The sequence below is a fragment of the Poecilia latipinna genome, unplaced genomic scaffold (assembly GCF_001443285.1).
Source record: "Poecilia latipinna isolate Pla-1442-1.1 unplaced genomic scaffold, P_latipinna-1.0 Scaffold298, whole genome shotgun sequence".
Classification (NCBI taxonomy): Eukaryota; Metazoa; Chordata; class Actinopteri; order Cyprinodontiformes; family Poeciliidae; genus Poecilia; species Poecilia latipinna.
Window position 1 is genome coordinate 73760 of NW_015112914.1, and position 25665 is coordinate 99424.

Sequence of the window (25665 nt, forward strand, 5' to 3'; positions counted from 1 at the left end):
TTTTTAAACTAGTTTTAGTGAAAACTGATCTTTGATTCCACTTTTTTGTTTGTTTTTTTGTCAGTTTTGTTCATCATGTCAATAGTTTTAATACTTTTTGTGCCAGAAGGATAGAAAAAAACGGTAAGACAAATATTGTGAAAATAATCTTTGCCTATGTTTTTTGAGAAGATTAAACATTGTTCTTACAATATTACATCAGTGCTGTTGGTTGTTGCGTGTAATGACATTGACCATCTGCTGAAGAGGATTATTTACAGTAGAAGTCGGAAACTGAATTGTGTGACGAGCCTAAGCTTATTAGAGGCTACTTTCTCCGCTGGTCATCTCTGTTATTGTCTCAGTGTGTTCTCTTGATGTTATACATGATGGCAGCCTGAAAAATGTGGTAATGTTTTATGAAATGTTGTGGGGGAAAAAACAACCAGGGAGCTTTCTGCATACTTCTGTTTCCTGTGCGACCTAAAATTGTTCATTTAAGATCATGTGAGCTGGCGTAGCATGTTTTTATGTTGACTCGATGCTCTGTTTTGTGTTGACAGCAACATGAACCGTGAGGACCGGAATGTGCTCCGAATGAAAGAAAGAGAAAGGAGAAATCAAGAAATCCAACAGGGAGGAGGAGAGGCCTTTCCAGCAAATTCCCCCCTCTTCCCTGAACCCTACAAAGTGGCAAGTTTTTCTTTTTTTTTTTTTCCCTCACAGATGGTATGTATCTGATCAGTTAACAGGTATTTGCGACATAGCAGGAAGTGAAAACTTCATTATCAAGAGCTTTCACAGCGGTGCAGTTGTCACTGTTGCGTCATCTGCTCAATGCAACAGGAAAAAAAAAACACAAGATACGTTGTTGTGTTCTGACATGTCTGAAAAGTCTCATAGTGATGCTTCATCTTGTTTTAATCCAGATAATCTCAGAGATTAAAGTGTGTTATGATAATGATTTGTTTCAAAGAATGTTAGGTGATTAATGTAGCCAACTTTCAAATCAGAAAACAGTCTGCTGACAACTCAAGTCTGTCAGCTGTTAAAAGTAAACAAAGCGGCTCACTACGTTGGTGTTGCACTTCCTCCCATGTCTTCCGCATTATACCTGCATGTGCAAATGTAGGCCAGCCAGCTCCTGTCTGCCAGTTTAATTGCAAAGAGGATTTTAAGTTCCCTGAACCAGTTCTAATCTTTGCCACTAACCAGATTTGAACAGATGTAAGTGGCTCCTCTCTCTTAGCTGGAGCTAGCCATCAAACAAGCAGGAAGGAATGTGTTCTGACAGGTTGTTCTGATGGGAAAGCCACCAGAGGTGAATGAGTGTTAGGGTGTGTGTATGTGTGTTTTGGACCACAACAAAGTGAAAGATGAAAGCTGACATTAAAGATGGAAGAGTCCTTGACCTTTATCAATAAAATACAGTTTTTACTGTGCAGATTTTCTCAAGTTTTCTTTGAAAGTTGCCTTTTAAAATGAAGTTGACTTTAATGGTAAAGTTGTGCAGACTAAGAATGACAAAAGAAACTCTTAAAGTCTCAATTTTTTCAAACTTTGGGTATCTTGCCAACTGCTTGTGCGACCCTTATATAAGCTTTAGTTTGACTTTCTGACTGTCATGCTTCACTAAGTGGAAGTTTACAGCGTTATGCTTAAAAGGCCGTGTGCACACACAGCTGCAGCTGTGGCCTCCCGGATCTAGACCAGTGCAGCAGGAACCTTTTTATGGGGCAGAGTTTATATGCTTGCTCATTCGCGCAGAGTGAGGAGTATTTAACTTTCTATAAACGCTGTTGCATGTAGCACATTTTATTCTAATTTAAAACAGACGACCTATAAGCAACACCACTCAAATCAGTCTCTTTACCAAATTATGCCTCAATTTGATGAGACCTGAAAAGGACTAAAAGCACGTTGAGTGTTCTTGTTTCTGTTTACATTGCATCTACTCTAAAAAGTTCCATACAGGTAAGCAGAAGTAGACATTAGGTTAAAAAATATTTGAATTTACTTTGTCTTTTGTATGATGCTTGGTATCTGAGACTAAACAATGAATTTTGTGGGGTCAGTTTAAAATGGAGTTCATTTTTAAGTTTTTGTTTTGTTTCTGTTTTTTTTGCCTTGCAGTTTGAAAAAACTCCGCTTTGTTTGAGTAAGTTTTGACTCTGCTATGACCCCTGAACTGTTATGGTTTGTTACAAAAGTGCAATACAATCAGTTTTGCACAATGGACTCATTGTTTAATATGCTCACACAATATTTATATTGCTGCACAGCTCTAGTACTCTGCAAACGCAGTGAGAAGTGGTGCAATCAAGCATCTTTACAAACTAAGACAATAATGAAGCTGTAATGTTTACAGTTTTAAACTATAATCCTTTGTGTGAACTCTTCTCAAATTTACCCAACATTTTACTTAATGGTCATAGTTTAGTTTGACTTTTTTCATTGCTGTTCGCAACATCGACTGAAACCAACAAACTAGAAGCCAAAGAGGTGCTACTACTCTTCCTCCAGCTGTGCTAATGAGACCCAGGCCCCATGCTAGCAGGAGGTGCAGGAGTGCACGTTATGACCAAGCCGCTAACATTTCCTGCTGCAGATAACGGCTTGTGTTTCCTCACCCTTGGTGTGAATCTGACAAACAAAATGGAGGTGTGGGACTGCATGTGAAACTGGAGACTTTGCACAGTCTGCAAACAAATCAACTGGAACCCATGGCCCTCAGAGTGATTGATTAACCTCCGTACCGACGTTGACCCTTATCTCAGTTCAGAAGGGCTGCTCAGAACTCAGAATAAACAAACGGGATTGGTGAGGCTCTTGGGCTGGACATGTTTTTTTAATCCATCATTAGTGGTATAACTCTTGATTTCTTTTGTTCAATGATGGTGTGAAACTTTGTCATTGTTTAGGGTAAATTTAGAGACTCATCCAGTATCATTTTGTGTCTGATTTCATGGTTTAAAAGCTGTGATCTGCTCATAACAGCCTTACAAGATTCTGATTTCTCTTAAAGAAAAATAATTGCAGATTTAAAACCAGCATTGAAAATATTTCTTTCTAGTGCCTCTGGTGTTGAAGCAGAGGTGACGTCTCACAGTGTGAGTCAGAGAGAAGTTTCTGTAAACGGGGATTAAAAATTCTGAGGATTTTTTAAAAAGGCTGTTAGAATTTTCAAGTCTGGCATATTCAACAAAAATGAAAAAGCTTCATAGTTATATTTGCTTCATGCAGTAAACACACCATGCTTAGAAATAGTGCAAAACAGATTAGATTTTTACATATCAGACCAGTTAATGGTCAGGGCTGATTAGGCTTAAAACCTAATCAGCCCTGATTAGGTTTTAATCAGGGCTGAAGTGTCAGTGTATGACACTTCAGGTCTTACACTGAAGTGTATGACCTCCGAAGCAAAAACTACACAAATACATTTTTTTTATTTTCCTTTTCTCGTTCATTGTTTTTACTTATTTCTGATATCTGCATTACTCATTCTTTGCTCGTTATTAATCATCACTCCATCATCTGGTTCTTTTCTCAGGCCAGCAAGGCAGATTTACTGTCCAACCGTATCCAGAGCATGTTGGGCAATTACGACGAGATGAAAGAGCCGATTGGTGACACTCTTCCAAAGCTTCCGGGTAAACCTTCGAACAGCTCGTCTTCCTCCGAGGAGAAGTCCGGCCCGCCTTTGTTTGGCGGAGACCAGCGAGGTGTGGGTAGTGGAGGTGGTAGCCAGAGCAGTAAGTGGACTCCTGTAGGCCCACCACCGGGTGGATCTTCCTCTCAGTCACAGAAGCGTTCCGGACTCTCAGGCGGACACAGCAGCCAGAGAAACAGCGGCAGCAGTAGCGGCGGCAGCAGCAGTAGCCAAAGAGGGGAAGTGCGGGAAAAGAAATCTAGTAAGCACAGCGGAGGCTCGGAGCACTCGAAGTCTCACACTTCAAGTCCGGCGAAGGGTTCATTGAGTTCTTCCAGCAGCCACTCGCGGAGCTCCTTGTCTGCTGAACAGCATCACCACAAGTACCGCAACAAGTCACCCAGAGACAGAGAAGCTAACTGGGATTCCCCCTCACGGGTTCACACGTCTTTCCCCAGTGGGCAGCACTCGAGTCAAGCCTTCCCTCCGTCGCTCGTCTCCAAGCCCAGCTCCATGCTGCAAAAGCCCACAGCTTACGTGCGGCCTATGGATGGCCAGGAAACGGCCGAACCCAAGAGCTCACAGGCCGAAAGCTACGGCGGCCAGTCACACAGCAGCACCATGGGAGAGGTGAAGACCATGGGCAAAGCTTCGCTTACAAAACTCAAGATCCCGTCACAGCCTGTTGAGGTAAGACATCGTCTATAAAACTTATCAAGCTAGAAAATAATTTCTTCACGACTATTAAGGGAATAAACAGAACATATTTCTGCTTTCGCAACAACATTCTAACTTGTGATGTATAAAAACAAAATGTCTGAAGGATGACTCATGGTGCTCTAAGTGGAAGCCTCCTCACCTGTTCTATTGAAATCATGCTTATGAAAACATCAGCTAATCATTAAAGTAATGATTTTTTTCCAACAGGGATCCGGTGATGCCAACTGTGTCGATGAAATCCTAAAGGTAAAAACGGGTCTTTTTCTTTTAAATAGTTCATCAATCATCAGAATACAGAGGGAAACAGTATTGACTGAAATTATTCAGCGTTACCCTGGTCCTAATCTCAGTTTTTTTACTCCTTGTGTTTATATGCTGCTGTGTGTTTGCACGCGTGTGTGTGTTTTTTCTGAATCCCTTTTTTCTTTCAGGAAATGACTCAGTCATGGCCTCCTCCACTTACAGCCATCCACACTCCCTGTAAAACAGAACCCTCCAAGTTTCCATTCCCCACCAAGGTCAGCATTGTGCCAGCAGTTTAACTCATTTAAGTGATTCTCTGATTGTTCCATAAGGGCAGTCAGGCCTTTTCTTTGCTTTTATGAGGAAACAGCCAAACCTTATTTTGTAAAACGATGATGATGATAATTATTATTTTAAATTGTGGATTTAAATATGCCAATCAGACAAACTTCAAAGCGAAAGAAAAAGAAAAAAACACATTTTTGTTTTTTCTTGTTTACCTTAGGATGCACACCCTTTTCCAAGCGGACATAGTAAGTTTTGCAATTCAAATTTATATTTGCACTTTTTGTTTTTTGTTCATGTTGACAATTATTTGTGTACCGTCTATGTATTTCTGTAAAGTTTGACTTTAATTTTCCGTGTCTTTAGAGCGTGGTAGTTCATCAAAGAGCTCCAGCAGCCACCAGCCTAAAGATAGCACGTAAGTGTGTGGCTTGTCAGAAGTGCATGTTTTTTTTTTCCTTCTTCATTGATTCACATTAAAATTTAAATAACTACATTTGTTGTCTTGGACTTAATAAAAACTAGACAAAACTCAAGCCCTGGAAGCAGCAGTTGTAGCACTTAAAGCTTTCATTGTCTCGAAATTTTGTTTGCTCAGCATGCTGAAGGAAGATCTGATAGTAAGCAGCAGCGAGGACAGCGATGGAGAACAAGAATCCAAGAATGCCTCAAGGAACACATCAGCAAGGTGAGGTTGGCAGCATGAAGAAGTCAGTGTTGTTCGAGTCCATCAGGTTGTGACTTAAATGGCATTTTACATTTTATTAAAAGTGGATTATTTCATTATGCATATTTTGGGATACTACGTTTCTAAAACTGGCCCTGTAGTGTTACCGTCTGTTTTTTTTTTTTAATAAAATGCCTACTTAGAGCCAGCATCATATCTGCTTAGCAGTATGAATCCAGCCATTAAACATATTTCACTTTTTGGTACTACAAAGTTTGTCTTTGTTCTTTTTAATTAAGCTAGTCAGAAAATATTACAACCAAACCTTTCACTATTATTAAATTGCTTTTGTTTGAAACAGAAAAGATAAGTTGTAGAGCCATTTTCTTAATATTTTAATGTTGACATAAATCTCAGCAATAATCTTATAGAGTGAATCAATACCTGCTACGTTTAGCATTATAATGCTAACTTACTTAGCATTGTAAAAAAAATACAATTCAAAATTTACAAAGATCAAGATGGTACATGTTAAAAAATATTAAAAATTTTGTTTTAAATCTTAAAAAAAAAAAACATAAATATTACCTAAAGTCATATGTCAATTTAAATGTTTTATGTCCTCATGGTGGGTGAGAGAATTACATTTACCTGTTGCTGTTTGTAAGATTTAAGCACTTTCTGTTTTTGTCCATCCGACAGCAATAACAGTGAAGCTGCCGAGCCGTCTAGGGATGACTCGAGCAGCCACAGCGGCTCCGAGAGCAGCTCTGGTTCTGACAGCGAGAGTGAGAGCAGCACGACGGACAGCGAGGCCAACGAGCGCCCACGGACCGCCTCTCCTGAAGTAAGCACTCACTCAACATCGTACTAAACAGTGGGGCCGCAAAAAAACATTTAGACTAGATAGGTGTGTCTCAGTAAGTTACAAGAGCAACAAAATGAAACCCATATATAGATTTACACATAATCAAATATTTTAAATTTTGTTTTTCTTTTACTTGGACAATTATGGCTAAGAAAAACAAAAAACAAAAAAAAAAATCTGGTCACCATTATGGACCAAACATTTGGTTCATAAATTTTGGAAACTGTATTTTACTTAAAATAGGGCGGAACAATAGTTCAATAACAATATATATCGTGGTAGATATATGATCAGTATCAATAGATAATATATCTCATAGAATATTCAATATGTCAAATATTCATTGAACTGTTGTCCATAAACAGTTCAATGAACTGTTTATGGACAACAGTTCTGGGAAGAACAGTTCTGGGAGGATTAGGCAGAGGAAAAACTTTGCTGTTCAACCTTTCAAGACCAGCTTAATAAGGCTGGTGGCATCAACTAACTCACTCACTCTTTGGTTGCCAAGCAACAACATGTTGAGTAACTTGCGCAGTAGTAGTTTTAGGTTTTGCCTCAAAATTGTTAAATATAAAACAGCAACGTGGAGAGAAAATGGTGGATGAAACAGGAGAGGTCACGCCACTACTTGGCAATATTTTAGCTGTTAAAAATATAAACTGATCAATAGTTATTGATATCAACTGTTATGAAGCGCTTATATTGTGTTAAGTTTCTCAGCCGTACTGTCCAGCCCAAAGATTTTTTTTTCTTACAGCCTGTTCAACTGACATAAGTTTTTTTTGTTTTGTTTTATTTTTATTTTGGCCATTTTGGCTTTTAATCTATTGCTGAACTAAAACTTAGTCATTGTAAAATGGGTTTTAAACAGCAAGCAAAAAAACGATATGATTTCCTATTCCCACCTGAAAGAAGGTGAATAAATAACAAAAGCCTCACAGGATGCTTTATCTAATTGCACTGGGAAAGTTAAGTGAAAGGGAAACGTGGCATAAAAAGGTCTGTAAGCGAACAAGCGTATCAATGATATTATAAGTTCCTGAGATGCATCAATAAAATGTGGAATAGTGTTTGGTCTTTCTTGTGTCCAGAGTAATCTTGAATATTGTATTTGACTTTCCGAGTGCCTCTCTTAATTCTGCGTTTTGCTGTTTCCGCTTCAGCCTGAACAGCCTGTGACCAACAAGTGGCAGCTGGACAACTGGTTGATTCCACCCAAATGTAAAAAAGAAGGCCGAGACTACAGCTCCAAAGACTCTGCCCCCCCACCACCCAGCAGGGACAAGGGTACCGAGGGTGGCCGGGGGCGACAGAAGTCCCCCGCCCAGAGCGAAGGTGGAACAAATCCCAGAATACGAGTCGGTAAAAAGCAGCCTAAGAAGTCTGAGAAGCCCCCAGTGGTGGAGGAACCCAAGGGAGGTCTGAAAGTGGAGACTGAACCGGCTCCAGAGATTCCTCCTCTCCGGCCCATTGCTGCCACAAAAGGCTCACGCAAACCAAGCATCAAAAAAGAACCCAAGTCTTCTCCACGGCCGTCGGCAGCTTCTGTCACCACAACCACAGACAAGCGGAAGACCAAGGCGCAAACCAAGTCTCGTGAAATTCTTTCTACAGACTCTTCTTCGTCTGATTCCGAGGGAAACGACAGCATTCCGTCCTCGTCACAGACTCCCAAGTATACGGAGAGCATCCGGACTCCTGTGTGCGTTTTCTCGCCCATGTTGTCTCCGCTCAGCGACCCAGAGGAGCGCTACCCCACAAGACAACCTCAGCAGCAAGTTTTACTCGTCAAGATTGGTTAGTCAAAACTTCTTATACGCCTTACAGTAACATGGAAAAAATTTCCTCTGTTTGGTGTGATGTATGTTTTTTTTAACCGAGGTGTTCCTTTTATTTTGGACGAAATGAACCCATTCCCTTCCCTTTCCTTCCTATTTCGCATAGATCTCAGCTTGCTGTCGAGGATCCCAGGGCGGCCCTACAAGGAGCCTGCAGAGATTAAAGTGGAGAGGGAAGATTCTCAAGATCGAGAAAGCAGTAAGCAGAGCAAGTCCAAGAGGAAACACAAGGTAGGGTTTTTTATTACGAAGGTTTTTAATGTCTTAACACTGGAAATAAATATATGTAAAGACATTCTTAACATCTTAAAATGTTTAAAAAAAGAAGATGGAAGCGTTTCTTTGGAAATATCCTTCCCCTTCTCTCTTTGCTTATCACATTCAGTTGTCTTCCACTTTTTTCCATTTCATATTTTAGCCGAGCTTAACCGTTTTTGTTTCTGTTGTTTCATCATCATTTATTTGTACATATATGGACCATAAATATTTCTTCACATTTGTAATTAAATACATATACTAATATGCAAGACTATTTACATACACATACATGTGCATCTCAATAAGCTAGTATATCATCAGAAAGTTCATTTCAGTTATTTTTTTCAGTGACGCTCATTATTTACATTTACTACACACACAGTGATGTCAAATATTTTCATTTTGTTGCTTACAACTACTAACTCAAATTTCATTTTGTCATTACATTAGAATATTACATGCACACAATAAAAAAGACTGTAAAAAAAGAGTCCAGTATCCAAGCATATGTATTTAGAAAGTTAAGTGAAAGGAAAAAGTCTGTTAGAAAAGGAGGTAAAAACAATAATCAAGGTGATCCAACCAAACTGAACAAGTCAGATAATTTAAAGGTCATTTAAAAAATAAATTGTTTTTATTTAATATTACAAATTTCTTATAAAAAAAAGAAGCGGTTGTTTCTGTTGCGGTCAGCTAGGGCTCCACAATGTGTTCTGATTATATGGTCAACAGCAACAGAGTACACAGCATTAAAATCACTCCAAGTTAGCTAATATATTCCAGGTGTTCAAGTGTTTTTCTAATATCATTCAATGCAAGAGGAATAATTTCTGGATTTTATGGCCATGTGGATACGCCACAAATTGAATTTTTACCAAAACAAGTGTCTCCCAAGGCTTTGAATGTGGATCAGAGGGGGAAAAAGAAGCAGAAAAAATGTCCACAGGGCTTTAAAAATGCCACAAAAATAAAAGAAATTCAAATAAAAAAGAGAGATTTATCTTTCACTATTGCAAAAAACAGGAATACGTAACGCATAGTACAAGTTTATAGGTTGTTAAATTTAAAACAAGACGCAAACCACTTATAAATCAAAGTTTTCCTGAGATTTTTTGATGTTTTTTTTTTTTTTTTTTTTTTTTCAGACCGATGAGGAAAGCACGAAGCCAGAGAGTAAGCGATTCAAGCCAGATGATAAAACTCAGTCTCCTCATAAAACCAGCAGTAAAGAGTGAGTATTCTGTCTTTGTCCTTATAATGATTCACTCCTCTCTGGCCCACTTGGTGCACCAGCACTGCCTCATTTTGTAAGGAAAAGCAAATGTATTCACAAGCTTGTTTACTTCTCTTACAATTCAGAAAATAAACCCATTATCATTAAGCGTAAATCAGAAATTCACATGATATGTGCTTGTTGATTACGTCTTGGTAATGAAGTACCTGTAATGTTAACATGTCGTCTACCTCTGTTTTCACTCTAAGAACTTTATAGCTGCAAATTATGTCTGTTATTACAGCTTTATCAGAGCAATGCTTTGTATTCCACCAGGTCAAAGAGACCTTTGGAGAAGAAAGAGGAGCCGGTACCCTCTCCCTCCATATCGGGTCCTCAGCGGACACCTAAGTCGGACCATCCAAGTCGAAAGGGGACGGTGAACCAATCATCCACGTTGCTATCGAGCAGCAGCACGAGTAAAAAAGCAGGTAGCCATGGCAGCAAGGGTAGCTCCACTTCCAAACACAAAAAAGGAGATGACAAGGGACGAAGCACGCGCGACGGCAAAGTCGATGTGAGGAAGAAGTTCTCTGTTTTCATATGTCCAAATTTACAGAATCACAATGTTTTTTTGTCCATTACTCTGTTTTTCTAATGTAACAAAACTTGTTTTTCTGCAGGAGAAAATATCTACTAACCAGCTGGCCGTGCCTCCTCTTTCCACGGACGGCTCTAGGTCTCAGAGATCCAAGATGGTGTTTGAGGACAGGTAGGAGGATCCGTTTCCTCTGTGGGACAGAGAGATTGCTGTGGCTCTTCTGCATTGCTTTTGTGTGAAGCTGCTGGAGGTCAGGGAGGTTGTTTATAGATCTGCCTGGATGACTGAAAAAAAACTGGATAAATCCATTGTGAAAGACCAGCTGATAGAACTCTGTGTTATTTTTAGCCTGTTTAGGGAAGAGATGTAGCTTTAATTTTTTATTTTTTTTTTCGGAAATTATTATCTTTTTAGTCAATTATACACATTAGTAAATTTGTTTGACCTGCTTATAATTTTGTTTCAGGGTTCATTCAGCTGATCACTACTTGCAAGAGGCTAAGACACTCAAGCACAATGCAGATGCACTGGTAAGAACAAAGTTTACTGCTAGAATCGGTGGTGTTTTTATGCAAGTTGCTGTGCAGTTGAGAGGACTTTAGTTTCATAAACAAATATTCATAAAATTAAGAGACTTTGGTAAACTTTATAAAGTACATGAATTATCTAAAACTCATCTGAAATATTAATTATACTCTAAATCGTTCACAATTTCATGTACAGAAGAAGAGAGAGAAATCAATATGGTAGATTAGTGTTTGGTCTAACGATCAAGCATAACATGAACCTATAAAAACCCCGTCTCTCCTGGTACTGATTAACTAAAATGAGAGAAAAGGAAAACAAAACTTAACCTAAAGACTGCTTTTAAATGCAACTTAACCACAAAGTAAGTTGATTATGAACCTAAAAGTCATCAAAACACAGTTTCGATTCAGTAATAGTGGTTTTTAAATTCATAAAACAGTACAATAAAAATGTAAACATTTCATTTGGTAAAGCCAGTGTATTTCTAATATGTTTGGTTTCAGCATCTAAACTAATGGTTCATCTTATCTAAACCATAAAATGAAGTGAAGCCAGCTGCATTAGGTAGATGAGCAGTGAATCTGTGTACTTCAAAGGTCCAAATTAATATTACGTACACAAAATTAGTCCAATGCAAGATGTTGAATCTTAATCTTTATTGCAGTTTCTACGTTTGTTACATTTGATTTGCAAAGGACTCCTTGGATGCTCTGTTTGGTTAGATATTATGTCTCGTCATTTATTCACAATCTGCTCTACAACAAAAAGTTTAATAGCTGAATAGATTGTAACGTTACTTGTTGTATGCAGGTCTACTTTAAAATATGATTTTGTTTTATTGTTCTGTTTCAAATTCATGAGTCATAATCTCGCTGCTACAGAACCAACATCTTTTAGCTGCATACTCTCACATACAGATTTACAAACTTAAAAATGTTTCAGTTTTGTAAAGTTATTGTTGGTACCCTGCTGCTGGAGTCAAAGGGCAACACAAAAACTTCCAGTGCAAAATCAACAAACGTATGCTGTTAGTGTGAAAACTGCAGTTTGTCAAATGAATAAAATGTTAACATTTAGTTCTGCATTTAGAGACACAATAAAAGTATTTGCCCCACAATTTCTTAGTGTTTTGATCACACTCTTTCACAGACAAACCGTTTTGAAAAGGCAGTGTACTACCTGGATGCCGTGGTCTCGTTCATCGAATGCGGTAACGCTCTGGAGAAGAGCGCGCAAGAAGCCAAGTCGCCCTTCCCGATGTATGCTGAAACAGTGGAACTCATCAGGTTAGTAAAAACACAACAAACACACAAAACCATTGAGGAATTCCTAAACGCAGCTTGCATGTGTTTGGTATGAAACCTTTCGTGGGTCTAAGGTTTAATGAAGATTGTCAAGTTCTGCTGCTCCTGCAAAGTTGAAAATGTTTTTTTATGGTTTATGTAAATATCCTGCAGTCCTGTCTGTTATTAACCTACAACTCCATCCTGCCTTTGCACTCAGATACACTATGAAGTTAAAAAGCTACATGGCTCCAGATGCCACTTCAGCAGACAAGAGGCTAGCTGTCCTTTGGTAAGTGTATTTACTGACACCACATGATGATGCTTCATTTCACGTGGTTGAAGTGTCCTGAACCCTCATAAACTAGTTTATGGAAATGCGATCGTAAATAGACTCTTTCCAAATAAACTGTCACTTCATTTTTGATTTCTAAAAGTCTTTGTCCACATTTTTCTCTGCAGTCTCAAATGCCAGTCTCTTCTCTATCTGCGGTTGTTCAAGCTGAGGAAAGACAGCGCTCTAAAATACTCCAAAACTCTCACAGAACATTTAAAGGTATTCCAGCTTTTATAAACTCCAATCCAGTTTTCATGGGAAAGCTTTCAAATGTCGTAAAATATTCTATGCATGATGTTTTCATCTGTAAATATGCATTTTCTTTGCACATAATGTTCTTTCACTTTTTTTCTCCTGACAGAATTCTCTGAGTAACACCCAGGCTCCCTCTCCTGGAATGGGAAAGTAAGTCATCTGCTTCTGTTTGTTTGGAAATGTAATCTTATTGTATAGAGAAATGTTTCTTGCAGATTTTGTACAAACATGCCTGATAGATTTTCAGAAAAAATGTGATCCCTTTTATCTTTGCATTTAAATATCTACTTTTCATACCTTGTCATTTCTTATAGAAGTTAACTTTATTATTGTATGATAATTTAAATATTCTGCTACATGCATTTCATATGTAATGCCATGCAAAAGCATTCACAATCACTTCACGATTTCTCACGCATGCCACAATTTCCAAATCTGAATTTATGAGAAGAAGTTTTGTGAGGCAGTGCGTGTATATCCTAAAAAAACAGCCATTAAACTTATTTTTCTGTTTCTGTCCGCAGTAAGGCAGCAGGAATGCCCTCTCCAGTGTCGCCCAAACTCTCACCAGGCACAGCAGGAAGCTACTCGTCAGTCAGCAGCAACAGCAGTGCCAGCTCCTCTGTGACCATACCTCAGCGTATCCACCAGATGGCTGCCAGCTACGTCCAGGTCACCTCCAACTTCCTGTACGCCACAGAGATCTGGGACCAGGCGGAGCAGGTTTCCAAGGAACAGAAAGGTAAAAGGGCAGGTTTTATAGTTTGTTATTCCAAACTTATCTGTTGTAAGATGTACTAAAGTTGGCTCCAGATGTCATGACTCTAGCATTCACATTTTAATTATTTAAAAAAAATAAAATCAGTGCTGAATAAGAAATACAGACAGAATTTATTAGATAAGGTTTTATAAAAGGCAAAATTTCCAAAATGTCAAAACTCCATAAGCAAGGGATAGAAATTGGGTTTCTGCTTTTAGAAAACAGTGGACCCGTTATTAAAATGACAAATTCATATATTGATAAACTGGATTCAGAATCATTTAAATAACTTAATCTATAATATTAACAAACTTTGAAGTGTTTTAATTAAAATGTATGATTGACCAGAATAAAGTAGGACACCCTTATGAAGTGGAAAGAAAAAGATGCATAGTTTTTAAAATGTTTTCCAAATGAAAACCTGAACAGACTGATTTATTCAGTCTTCTTTTCTGTACAAGTCCTAGAAAATAATTACCAAATAACTTTTCAGAAGTTTCCTAATTAGGAAATAGTCCTCCTGTGTCTGATTTAATCTCAGTACAGATGTTCTGTAAAGACCATCTCCACTATAGCACATGGTGATGGCAGCATCATGCTGTGGGGATTAATTTCTTCAACAAGGAAGAAATGAAAGAAAACCCGTTGAAGACTGGAAAACACTTGAGATTCGAGACACTATGGATTTTGAGGAGTCGCTGTGTGACTTTTAATGTCACAGTCTTCTGGCTTTTACTTGATGCTCAGCTGTTACCTGGTGTTCAGCTTTTGTTCGTTTTCTCTTGCTTTCCCAGACTTTTTCTCTGAGTTGGACAAAGTGATGGGTCCTCTGATCTTCAACACCAGCAGCATGACAGAACTGGTGCGTTACACTCGGCAGGGTCTCCACTGGCTGCGACTGGACGCTAATCTTAGCCACTAGCGAGGACTTGATCGCTGCAAGCTGCTTCCTCAAACACACACTCACACACACACACTCACACCTCAGCCTTTCATACTTAGCAGCCCGTGCTCAAAGACACAACACAGATACATACCTGCAAACACAGCCCACCTCTGGTCCTCCATGTATTCTTACATGCTGTTATCCTCTGAGACATATCTCCAACACTGTGTCCATTTTTCTGCACCAGCTTGCCAAAACAACACTGAGCAATTTAGAAAATCTCACACCTTCAGCAGCACCGCATCAAATATCCCAAGAGCTTCTGGCCTGGCTTCACATTTCGACGTTCCTATTAAAATCTTCAAGGTCTTTTTTTTATCTCTTCTGCTAAAAGTGCTGTGGGGATTATTTCTTATGAGTACACTAAACCTGTGATTTCTTTTTTCCTTTTGCTTTTTAGGCTACTTTGGCTTTTAACTTTGTTTTTATACTTTATTTCACCAAAGTACCTCCCAGAAACACCAAAGGTGCTTTAAAATGAAGGTTTCTCTTTATCATTTTTGTGCCTTGTAAATGAGCTACAGGAAAATTCACCAATAAGATCTGATTTCTTTTTTAATATGTTTTTCCTCACTTGATGGCATTTGTAATCATCTTTTAGTAGCAAATTAGGGCTGGCAGTTATACTTAAAAACAAAAAAAACAAAAAAAAAAATTTAAATCTTTTTAAGAGGATTACAGAGAGATAGTTAGTTTCAGCTCTCTGGAGGAAAGTCTAGGGAGGATTCCGACCAAATTTTGAAAATACCAGAATGGGCTTCAGGTGATACAGTCTCATTCAGAAGTTATTTTTTAAAACGGGGTAATTTTATTTGTCAGAGACAGTCCATCAGAAATTTAGATTCTTATCAAACTGCAGGAGATAGTTAGCTTAATAATTTAAACTTATTCTGTCAACAGCTCCTGAGAGACACTTTTACCACTACATTGTTTTAGAAATTTCCTCAAGCAAGGGCCACTCCCACATGGTGTTATTCCCTTGTTTTTGATCCCTTTGTTAACAGTGTATTTTTCTAAGGAACTGCAGGGATTGTCAAAAGTATTGCAGATTGTGTCCACACATACAATGCAAATGCAGTTATTTATTCTGTAGTTTTTAAAACAAACCAAGGTTTTTCTGATTCGTCAGGGCTAAGACAAATTAAAAGTAAAGATGAGATTTTTTTTTTCTTATAAGAGGGACAAATCTTATCATTGACAGAGATTAGCAGTGTTGTATTTATGTGATAAAGATTTTGTATATCTTAGAAAAGAAATATAACGACCACTATAGATTCTATTTATATGCCAAGCAGATCATTTGTCTTCTAGCTAGAGCAAAATGCAAGACTCATTATGGGGGGGAAGTATATGAACACGTGTTTGTACTGTTGTTCCTAAGCAATGACATTTTTAAAATTGAAATTATACTTTTCTTACAAGAAAATAGGAGAAGCATTGAGTAAATACAGCTGGTTGTTCTCCAGATATGTTAAATTAGTAATGCTAATAAAGCTTATAGTTAAAGATGCACCAATCAGGCTTCCAATTTTCTTTTAAATCAGACCCACACGTTACGATTTTGACCAATTTGGATATTTTTTCCCCTTTTTAAAGAACATAACATGGAAAACGGGAAATGTTTTCTGTAGGTTCTTTGATAAATCCACGAACCAAACCATATGTTTCGATCATTCATCTGTTAATCTCAAAAAAGTTCAAATTCAATTGGTGATACTTTTAAATACTGAAAATACATGACATTTAGTGAACTAGGGGAAAAAAATTCAGCATTTTCTCAATTTGAGCTGCAGACTGAGGTGAAAATTGTCTGATTCTGATCTCTGACTGATTGGTGCATCTGTAGTTATAATGCTTAAGGGTTTTTAGATGCCATTGTCACTACTTGGAGAAACTTTTATTTTTGATTTTGATTAAGACAACATGCTGGAAATCCCAAGCTTGGGTCAAATAGTACTTGTGCTAAAATTATTGGTTGATTTTTCTTGATAAAATGAGAAAGTGCCACAAAGTTTAGGAGATTTATTTAGCTTTTTTTTTTTATTCTTATTTTTTCTTTAAAACCCAAATACTGCTTACTGTTTGGCCCAGCTTGGACCATTTTTCTTGTTGCTTGTATATTTTAGATTTTTCCACTGGCTCCCTGGACTTCTATTGCTAGAGGGAATACTGTTATTTTCTCTTATACTTCAAGAGGACAAAGTCAGAGGAGGTATTATTTTTGATCTATGCAGGATTTTTACAAAAAACAAACAAAAAAAATCTTTAAGGGGATGGAAATCATTTTTATGCTTCAGATTTTTCTTCCTTCTTTTTTCCACCTCAGTGAGAAACCTGTTCAACTCAAGCGGCCAATGCCTTTAGCTTTTGCAATTTTCTGTAATGTTGTATAATATTTGTGTACATAATAATTATTTTTTTTTATAACCAAACACAAAAGCTGGAGTTGTCTTTTCTTCAGTGGGTTTCGCCGACCCGATCACTGTCTTCATACACTGGTACACTTTGTAAGTTAAGATCTGCGCCTTGTGCTCCTTACACCATCTCGTAGTGAAATCTAAAAACAGAAAATAGCATTAGAATGATCTTTAGCAGTTTTGCTACTCACGCTTATTTATTTTTTTTTGCCCATTTGTTTTTTTCTGTTTCACCTTTTTAACAATTATTTTATGAAATAGGAAGATGTAAATGTTTTTGAGCTGTTGATGAGATTTCTTTGTAAGTAGTAATTAATCTAACTTGAACGAATCCAGGGTAAGATGAAGTTATTGCTTTTATTTTTTATTTTTTATTCTTTTTGGACGTTCGTTAGGAAGATGTTAACACTTGCATGTTTCTATTTAAATACAGTTGTATAAATTGTAAATATAACATGTCTTTAAGGGTAACTTTTTACTCCAGGTTGGCATTTTTTAATTAAATTGAAAGGAAAAAAAATACTGTAAATATATTGTGAGATACTTTATGCACATATTTTTTTTCCTTCTCTTCCCCCAAGTTGTTACAGATGAAATCCCAGTGTGTTAACACTGTAAATCAAATTGATTTCTCCATCTTTCTTCTAACGTGCTTGTATACTTTGTCTTCTTCTTCACTGTCTCATAGTATCACAGTCACCACATAATCGGTAACGTCTCTTAAATCCAAATGCGGATATTTTTTGTCTTCTCTGTATTTGATATGGAGCTGTGTATTTCATTACGTGTATATTGTTGAGCTCACGTGTTGGATGGATGACGTGTACAGTCTGTTGTCTGCTTCCTCCTGAGAAAGAGAGACATGAATTTACCGTGTCCAACATGTCTTTTGAAACTGAGGGATTTTGCCTCACCTCAGAGCAGTTGTAGCAGTTTCTACAGTATGTTGTAGAACTTTTCTAAAAAAAGAAAAAAAAAAAAAAGCTGTCTCCGTAGTGAGACCAGCAGCATACACAATGTACAATAATCTGAATTTGGCTACTTTTAAGAGAACTGATAGAGATACTATATATGATGGATGCAATATGTTTTAAAGGTACCTGTTGAGTTTGATCTTCAAACTTAGGTTATGTAATTTAAAAGCATTCTTGTGAAGTGAGTATTAATTGTGACTAATGGGAGTCTGTCCTAAATATTCTTTGTATTTTGCCGTATTGAGAATAAAATATATATATATGGATATGTTTAAGCGAATGTTGATTGCTTTATGTGCAAATGACAAATGCTGTGAATGAACTCAAAAGCAATGAAATCCTGTTTCCCTAGACCAGAAAACAGTCTAGGGCTTTGGTACACCTTAAGTCCTGACTCAAAAGACAAATCCTCCCAGGGCTGCAGAAACTTTTTTCCCTTCCGCTTTCAGCTCATAATTAAAGATATACAAGTCTCTACTGCTGCTGTTTTGCTGATCCAGAAACTGAAACTTTGGGAGCCACTCACCTGAACACTTCTAATCACCAAGAAGAGCAGAAGATAAAGATTTTTTGTCTGCACAGGATACAACTCCAGAGCAGCATTTCAGTAGATAGTCAGCTGAGCAGTGTTGAATTTAAATGGTGGTAATTAATAAAGATGGAGAACAAATAGAAAAGTTTTAGCTGTTTTAATAGATGTTCATGCAGTATCTGCATAAAAATATCAAAAGAATAGAAAAAATGTACAAGGCGTCTTTTCCTTTTTTTCGTTTAAGTCTTTTTAATCATTGGGTTGAAGATTAACTTTAAACAATTACAAAGGAAATAAGTGCTCTTATTGTAATAGACTTATGTTTTCTTTGTTATAAAACCCCAACACAGAATCATGGTTTGTATTTTACACAACAAAAAAATTTGTAGAACTTCATAAGTTGTCCTTTTTTCTCATGATCATAGTTTTTGCCACTTTAAGTAAAATGTATTTACTAGGAGTGATGCCAAAAAATAAGGATAAGGGACATAACTTGCTATTGTTTTTAAATGTAGAGTTTTGTAAGAGTTTTGCTCTTAAAGTTTTTGTTGCTGACTGAAGTTAAATGATTCAGTCTGTGGGATATCTGGAAACTGAAAATCAAACAACTCCATAAATGATAGTGGCCTTGCACAATAAATGAGATTCAAACACAATAGAAGAGTGGCAATAAGAATGCAACTGTTGAAGAAAACGTATTTCAAGTTTGTTAAAAGGTTTGTGGGAGACTCGATGGTCAGTTTGAAGAAAGATCTTTAGACTGAGAATAATATGAAGTTTCTGAAGATGTTAAACACTTCACATTACTAAAAATACATCTCAACTCTCCATCAAACATTCAAAACTTCTCTAAATGTCTGATGATCACTGCTTGGACTGCTGCTGTGGAGAGACGGGTTTCAGGAGCAAAATTACTACCATGTTTTCATTTCCTACCTTCCTTCCATTCATTCCTACTTTATCACTACATTCTTGCTTTTATTAGCAGGATTATTAATAATAGGAGAGTTGAGCAGCATTGCATTGAAATAATCACAGCTTGGATTGAAACGGTCCAAAGCACAAATGAATGAAGCGACTGCTTGGGGCCACCACACCTGCAGGGGTCCCCCAAGGGCTCCAGGACTGTCGCAGAGGTCACACTGATACATTTCCTGGAAAGGACTATTGTTTGACTGCGGACTAACTTTCATTTTCTGCTTAGCCAGTATTGACTTATGTGCTCTATGAATTCCTGTTGGGGCCTTTTCTCAACAAACAAATATTTAACATAAATCATGCAGTTGTACAGTCAGTTAACGCACTATAAAGTTTGCTAACTTTGTGCCTAGTTTTACACTTAAAAATTGCTAGTGGGAGGTAATTAACGCACGACATTCAAACATAGATATTAGTTGAACTATTGTGTACAACAGGAGGTGAAAATGCCTGAATCAAATTCTGTTTCTGGCCCCATCAAACCTTGTCAGGATTATTAAGCAGGTTTTAGACTTGAAATGAGTGCAAACGACTCTAAAGAATTTTTAGCTATTTTATCATAGATTGTCACATTTAATGTGGTTTAAAGGTCCATGTTAAATATTTATCAAGCTGTTCTTTTGCAAATGTACAAATTGTTCAGTTCCTAACATTGAAAACAATCCAAATATTTCAGCCTTTCTTGTTTAGTCTATTTTCAAAGAAAAATTTGTGGTCAATTAATCTTCCTATGCATGTAACCACAAAACTATTCAAAGTAGTTTATATAGCTTTGCATTGCAGAGCTTCTTATGAATGATTAGCTTATCTCAGTTCAGTGTGCTGACCTCAAAACTTTAACTCTTAATATGAACTCTAATTGTTTATAACTTTGACTTTTTCTCAGTTTTGTTTTTCTGCTTGGATTTTATTTTATTCATTTATTTTTGGAATAAGCACATTTTCTTTTAAGAGCCATAGACCATTGGTTCCATTTTTATGCTTTTGTCATACTCATTTCACCTTTCATATCAACCATAGCACTCTCTTATGTTACCATTTTGTTTTCTAACCTTGAAACCAATGACTTGGTTTCCAGCACTTCCTATTGTATAAGTACTGAAAAGAGATCTCTGGTTCTTTTCCTTCTTTTGATATATATGGCATTAAGACAACTGAAGGTAACATAGTTACTTAATTGTGCTATAAAAGGCACTTTATGGCCCTGGAAAATACATAATACTGTCGATTTGAAACTTTCTCTTGCTGCATAAATTTGGTAATCTTTTTTGTTGCCCTGTAGTTGTTTTGTTTACCGTATGCACCATTTGTTTAAAGATTCAAGACTAGCTTTACTATATTTTTTGTCAGATAATTAATAAAAAGAAAGCAGTGCTACTTTTAATAAATGCATTGTGATATATACTAAACCAGAAACAACAGTCTGTTAAATATGTATAGTTATCTATTTAAGGATAATTTGATGGGTTTTTTTTGTCTTTTGATACTTAATCATATGTCTTTTAATGTTAGATAATGCATGCATTAAGAGTATACTTTCTCTATCGGTTTATTGTTAGTTTAATTAAAGAAAACCTAGATGCTACATTGTATCTGGTGTTATTGAAATTTATTCTGTTGGTCTTGTTGATCATTAAAGATGATCCTGTCCTCATTAAAACAGGACAGGGGACATTTTTTTCAGTGGTCTTCCATGAATTATCAACTGACCAATGCAGCTTCCTGCTTTCCAAGGACCCGCCCACCGCGGCATCTGATTGGTCTGATCGTTTCTCCGTTACCTTCCAGCCTATTCTCTCCCCAGGGAAGGGAATAAGGTAAGCTCCCTGCTAGCAGAGGGAAAGGAAAGCTTATTACCAGCCACACACTCATGGCGCAGGGAAAGGACTTGTTCCTGTGAGGTCATGCTGTTATATTTTCGCTGTTTCTATCGCTAGGATAGCCGGCTCAGTCGAGGAAAACAAGAAAAGTTATAAGAGCCCAAAGTGAGCGGGAATGTTGTCAGGTAAGTGAAATTTCTCGGCAGCAGCAGGTGCATGTCGGTATCGCCCGTACGTCTCAGTTTCGGTTGTCAACATTTGGCTTTTTGTTTAATAATTCACTTATTAAGGGGATATCTATGTGAATAAATATTATTTACTTTTAACACATTTTTGCAGTTATAGTTATTAAAGTTGTACTGTTGGAAAATCGCGTGTCCTTGAGGTGGATCTACAGTTGCTCTCAGTTGTTTTGTCGAATATGGCAAAACAAATCAATATGTATTTGTCAAAGACTATTATTACTCTTCCTTTACAGTTACAGTTTTTGTTGCCTTTTCTCTCGAAACCTGCTGTGATGACTAGTCGGGCTGCGTTGATTAACTGATTAGAAAACAACAGATAAGAGGCAGGCGAAAACATCTCCACTTTTCGTGATTCATTGTTTTCAAACAACGTGAACCGTAGATAACAATTTAGCCTGATGCAATGGCTGGCGTAAAACACCGGGGACACCTCTAAATACTGTTATAACACTTCTAATTGCTGTACAGTCTGTGTAGAAGAGGAGGCTACTTTACCAGACAGAAAGAAAGACAGAAAAAAACTTCCCTTAAACTGATACCTGTCTCTTGAATTATGCACAAGAGGATCCTTTTTACCAAATGAGTGGGTTATGTTTTATTTAAAGTGGGAACAAAGGGCAGCAGTGCTTTGGCCAGGGTTGCTGAGAGGAAACCAGACACTGGGGTTTTGTGCAGCGGCAGAAATTGATGCACTCATGCTGACGGTGCGTTGGTCAGATGGTGTGTGAAGGAGGAGCACACTGAGCTCTGCTGCTGCTCGGATGTGATGCTCAGCCCGCTGGCTGTGCCTCCCCACATGCTGTGATACCTGGCCTGCACAGAGACCCTTTTTATTGGATCTTGGATGTGAAATGCATGTATGTACAGCGTCTTGCAAACGTATACATACATCTTGAACTTTTGTAGCTTGTTGTGGAGATAGAACAGTAGGTTTCTATATAATTTATTTGGATTTAATGCATAATTAAGAAGTGGGAGGGAAAACTGAAAAGTGTGCAGTGCGTTTGTATTCAACCTCCTTCAGACAATGCTTTAGAGTTTTTGTTAGAGTTAGAACTGCAAGTTTTGCACATCTAGAGGCCGATTGTTTCACAAGATCTTCCTTGCAAAATGGCTCAAAGTGAGCCACACTTGTTGAAGAACTTATTGGTATTGCAGAAGATTCTCAGGTGAACTTTTGTCTGAACTTTACCTGCCATTTCATCTTTGGCAGCCTGCAACAGGTGCGACCTGTTTTTCTCATTTGGCACACATAACATCTTGCATGCGGGTCAAAATGTTTAATTTTGGTTTTAATGTGGACAGGCAACCTCTCTACATGTTTGCTGTGGCTCTTACACAGCCAGCTGCAAACTTCTGGCCTCCTTTGAAACATAACATTTACTTCCAACTGTTCAAAAAAAAGTAAGATTTGTGGAGTACACAACTAATCTTGTTCTTCATGATGCTGTCTGCTCACTGATGTTCTCCAAAATACCTCTGAGGCTTTTTTGAGGGTAAAATCTCCTTATTCTGTGATTAAGCAGATTTTAGCTTTATTAACTAATTCAATTACTTCTGAAGACAGCTTATTGAGCTGGATTCATGTTTCTTTTCAGATTTCTGAGGTATTTTTTTTATACAAGACAATGCATATTCAACAGGATGCCAGCCAATGGTTACCACAGAAGCACCTGTTGATCCAAGTCTATTCCACAGTTAAAACAACCGATACCCCAGTAATGCAAATCCAGTTTGTGGAAGTGTATGCACATGTTTCGTAATGTCCTGTAGCTGGCGGAGTTGATTAATCCAAGCCTAAGTTGATGTTGTTTTTTTTGTGTTTGCTTTAAGATTAGAGAAGAAAGAGGCGGAAACAAAAGGTGGAAGTAAATAGAAGGCGACGGCTATAGTAAAATAACAGAAGTCTTGTAAACGTAGTCAGTGGGGTGAAACCCGACCTCTTTCGTCAGCCTTGTTTTTAACCATCTCTCTTTATCTAAGGGAAAAAAGACAAAAAAAAACAGAAAAAATATTTGTTCTGTGTAGCCATGGTGCTAGCTTTAGGCTGAGAGGAAGGGGGACTGTGTGGTGTGGTTTTCAAGCAGTGGAAAATTACTTTTTGTGCATTTGAGTATGAGGCAGAGACTCGGATGTTTACATTCTTTATGTGACCTTTTACTCAGCCCACCTCTGCAGGGATGGCCTGGTCTGGTAATGAGGGATCAGTGGAGATGTGCTGAAATGTTCCCTGATATTTGTCAGGAGCTCTTTCCACTGACAGCTATGGCCGTTGTGTTACTCTGAGCTGAGTAGGATGTATCAGGAAGGTGTCGTAGGTTTAAATCAGTTAACAGTTCGTTAGTTTTTGTTATTCCAACCCTTATGTTGTTCACACCTTCCTGTAATGGAATCCTCTTCTTTTGTACCTGCCTGAAGTTTTCAGGAAATAAACACGTCTTTAAGGTGATAAGGAAGGAGCACAACTCAAACTGCCTACAGACATTCAGAATAAATGAATCATTGATCATATTAAGTGTAAACCAGTTCAGTGGGATTAAATTCTGCTGTTGTTGTTGCTGGAAACAGGATACACTGAAATGTTAAATTAAGATTTAGTTAGTGCTTATTTGATAACGTTAAAAGTAAAGAGCTCTTGGCTGATCAAAGTCCTCCAGACACATCAGCAGCATGGAACACACGGGAAGTTTTACCTGCTCATTCTGGGAGATTATGTCATGCAGAAGTTACTCGTTTAGAGCTTTGTGATGCCATGGTGATACTGTCACCTAATAAATAAACACAAGAGAGCACGGAGGTTAGTCATCAGCTTTGATAGCCGTTCATCAGCTGATTGTTTGACGATAACGTCCTTGCAAAAGGCTGATAAAAAGATTGATGCTTGTTGTAGAAGTTAATGAATGCATACGTGTCGTTGCTACAATGTAAGGTGACATCACTGTTGTAACTGCTGCAAAGGTCATGTCCAACACTGACAAGAAGAATAAGAGCAGCTTATTTGATTCTGTTGAGAGAGGCCACAGTCCACTGTCGGCTGGCATATTCAGGGTGTAATTTCTCTGCAGGATGAATAAATGATTAAAATACCACGGAAAAGGTTAACCAGCTGAACGAATGGAAACCGTCGTCTTTTTAAGTTTCAAAGGGTTTATTGTTGTGCACTTTGCTCACCCTGTTCTGAGTAGGTTTAAGTTTCCCCTTACTTCCTTCTTCTGCCCATTCACGTCACTAAAATGTGAACTCTCTCTTCTATACAGTCCAGTTTTTGTCTTTTTTTCTACATTTCAGGGTCTGTGAAACCTGAGTTTGTTCAGTCACTCGCCTGTAACTGTGATCTCTTATGAGACCCTCCCTCTTTTGTCAAGCGAGCAGAAAGGCTCCTTAAGCCCATATATAGCACAAGAATGAGGAACATAAAGAAGAAAAATGGCCGCCAGCGGTTATTTTTGGATGATACAAGAATTCCTCAGGATATTGAGTTTGGTTATGTGTCAGTGCTACCTTGGGCCTCTCCTTCCCTGTTGTTTGGCTATTTTAGGCCCCCATTGTGGTTTGGCAGGATCACACAACACAATAGTGCAAGAATGGGTTAAAAACCACACAATTTTTGATCATTTTACCTACTTTAAAATTTATATGATCTATTTGTCAAGATTTACATTTTTATCCATTTGAGGTAGTTTACATTTGTCTTTACTTTGATTTTTTCCATATATTAGAATTTTTGTCCTGTTTTTATTCGTCAAGTTACAATTTATTCAAAATTACTTTACGTACCAATTTCCATTATGTCTTTTATTTCTGTATTTTTTAACACGCAGACAAATGATTGTATGAAAAGTGCTCTATAAGTAATGGCTGATATATTTATGGACATTTTAACAGAAATTGTTGAACATTCAACAGTTATGGACATAGATTATGTTAGTTTTTGATCATGTAATGTGGAGTAAATAAAAACATTACTTCCTGAAAAACATTGCAGTGACTGGCTGACAGGTTGGAGCTTTGACCCCACATTGTTACCACATTACATCAAGGTGCTGATTGACGAGAAGGAGGAAAAAAGCCAGTGTCTTATCAGAATACTGTTTTAGATTTGAATACTCTCGATTCTGATTTTTGCTGCTGCAGCAAGCTGAGATACAAAAAACCATTTTTAAAAGCTCCACTGCAGTCAGAAGAGTGTTTTTTTTATCAGGATAATTTGTGAGAATGGCATACGAGTAAACTTTATTGATTTTCCTTTGATAATTTTAATAAACA

The 25665-nt window shown here is 37.5% G+C and overlaps 2 protein-coding genes across 6 annotated transcripts in view; both read left to right on the top strand.

Moving 5' to 3' along the window:
• aff4 (AF4/FMR2 family, member 4) overlaps positions 1–18092 on the top strand; it is a 31795-nt gene extending 13703 nt beyond the window's left edge. For 2 of the 3 annotated variants that reach the window (XM_015034415.1, XM_015034414.1), the window contains exons 2-21: positions 543–672; positions 3530–4318; positions 4556–4594; positions 4780–4866; positions 5097–5124; positions 5243–5294; positions 5475–5564; positions 6246–6390; positions 7578–8211; positions 8359–8483; positions 9656–9741; positions 10060–10300; positions 10407–10495; positions 10791–10854; positions 12002–12138; positions 12356–12427; positions 12598–12691; positions 12834–12877; positions 13252–13469; positions 14282–18092. In XM_015034415.1, coding sequence (XP_014889901.1) covers positions 547–672; positions 3530–4318; positions 4556–4594; positions 4780–4866; positions 5097–5124; positions 5243–5294; positions 5475–5564; positions 6246–6390; positions 7578–8211; positions 8359–8483; positions 9656–9741; positions 10060–10300; positions 10407–10495; positions 10791–10854; positions 12002–12138; positions 12356–12427; positions 12598–12691; positions 12834–12877; positions 13252–13469; positions 14282–14409 — 3288 coding nt within the window. In that variant the 5' untranslated portion in view covers positions 543–546 and the 3' untranslated portion in view covers positions 14410–18092. The remainder of the gene's footprint in view (positions 1–542; positions 673–3529; positions 4319–4555; positions 4595–4779; positions 4867–5096; positions 5125–5242; positions 5295–5474; positions 5565–6245; positions 6391–7577; positions 8212–8358; positions 8484–9655; positions 9742–10059; positions 10301–10406; positions 10496–10790; positions 10855–12001; positions 12139–12355; positions 12428–12597; positions 12692–12833; positions 12878–13251; positions 13470–14281) is intronic. The other variant, XM_015034416.1, reaches the window with a different exon arrangement.
• Positions 18093–21145: 3053 nt separating this feature from the next.
• The window catches only part of shroom1 (shroom family member 1), a 38350-nt gene continuing 33830 nt past the window's right edge, over positions 21146–25665 (top strand). For all 3 annotated transcript variants that reach the window (XM_015034418.1, XM_015034420.1, XM_015034421.1), the window contains exon 1: positions 21146–21339. The gene's annotated coding sequence lies outside the window, so the exon portion shown is untranslated. The remainder of the gene's footprint in view (positions 21340–25665) is intronic.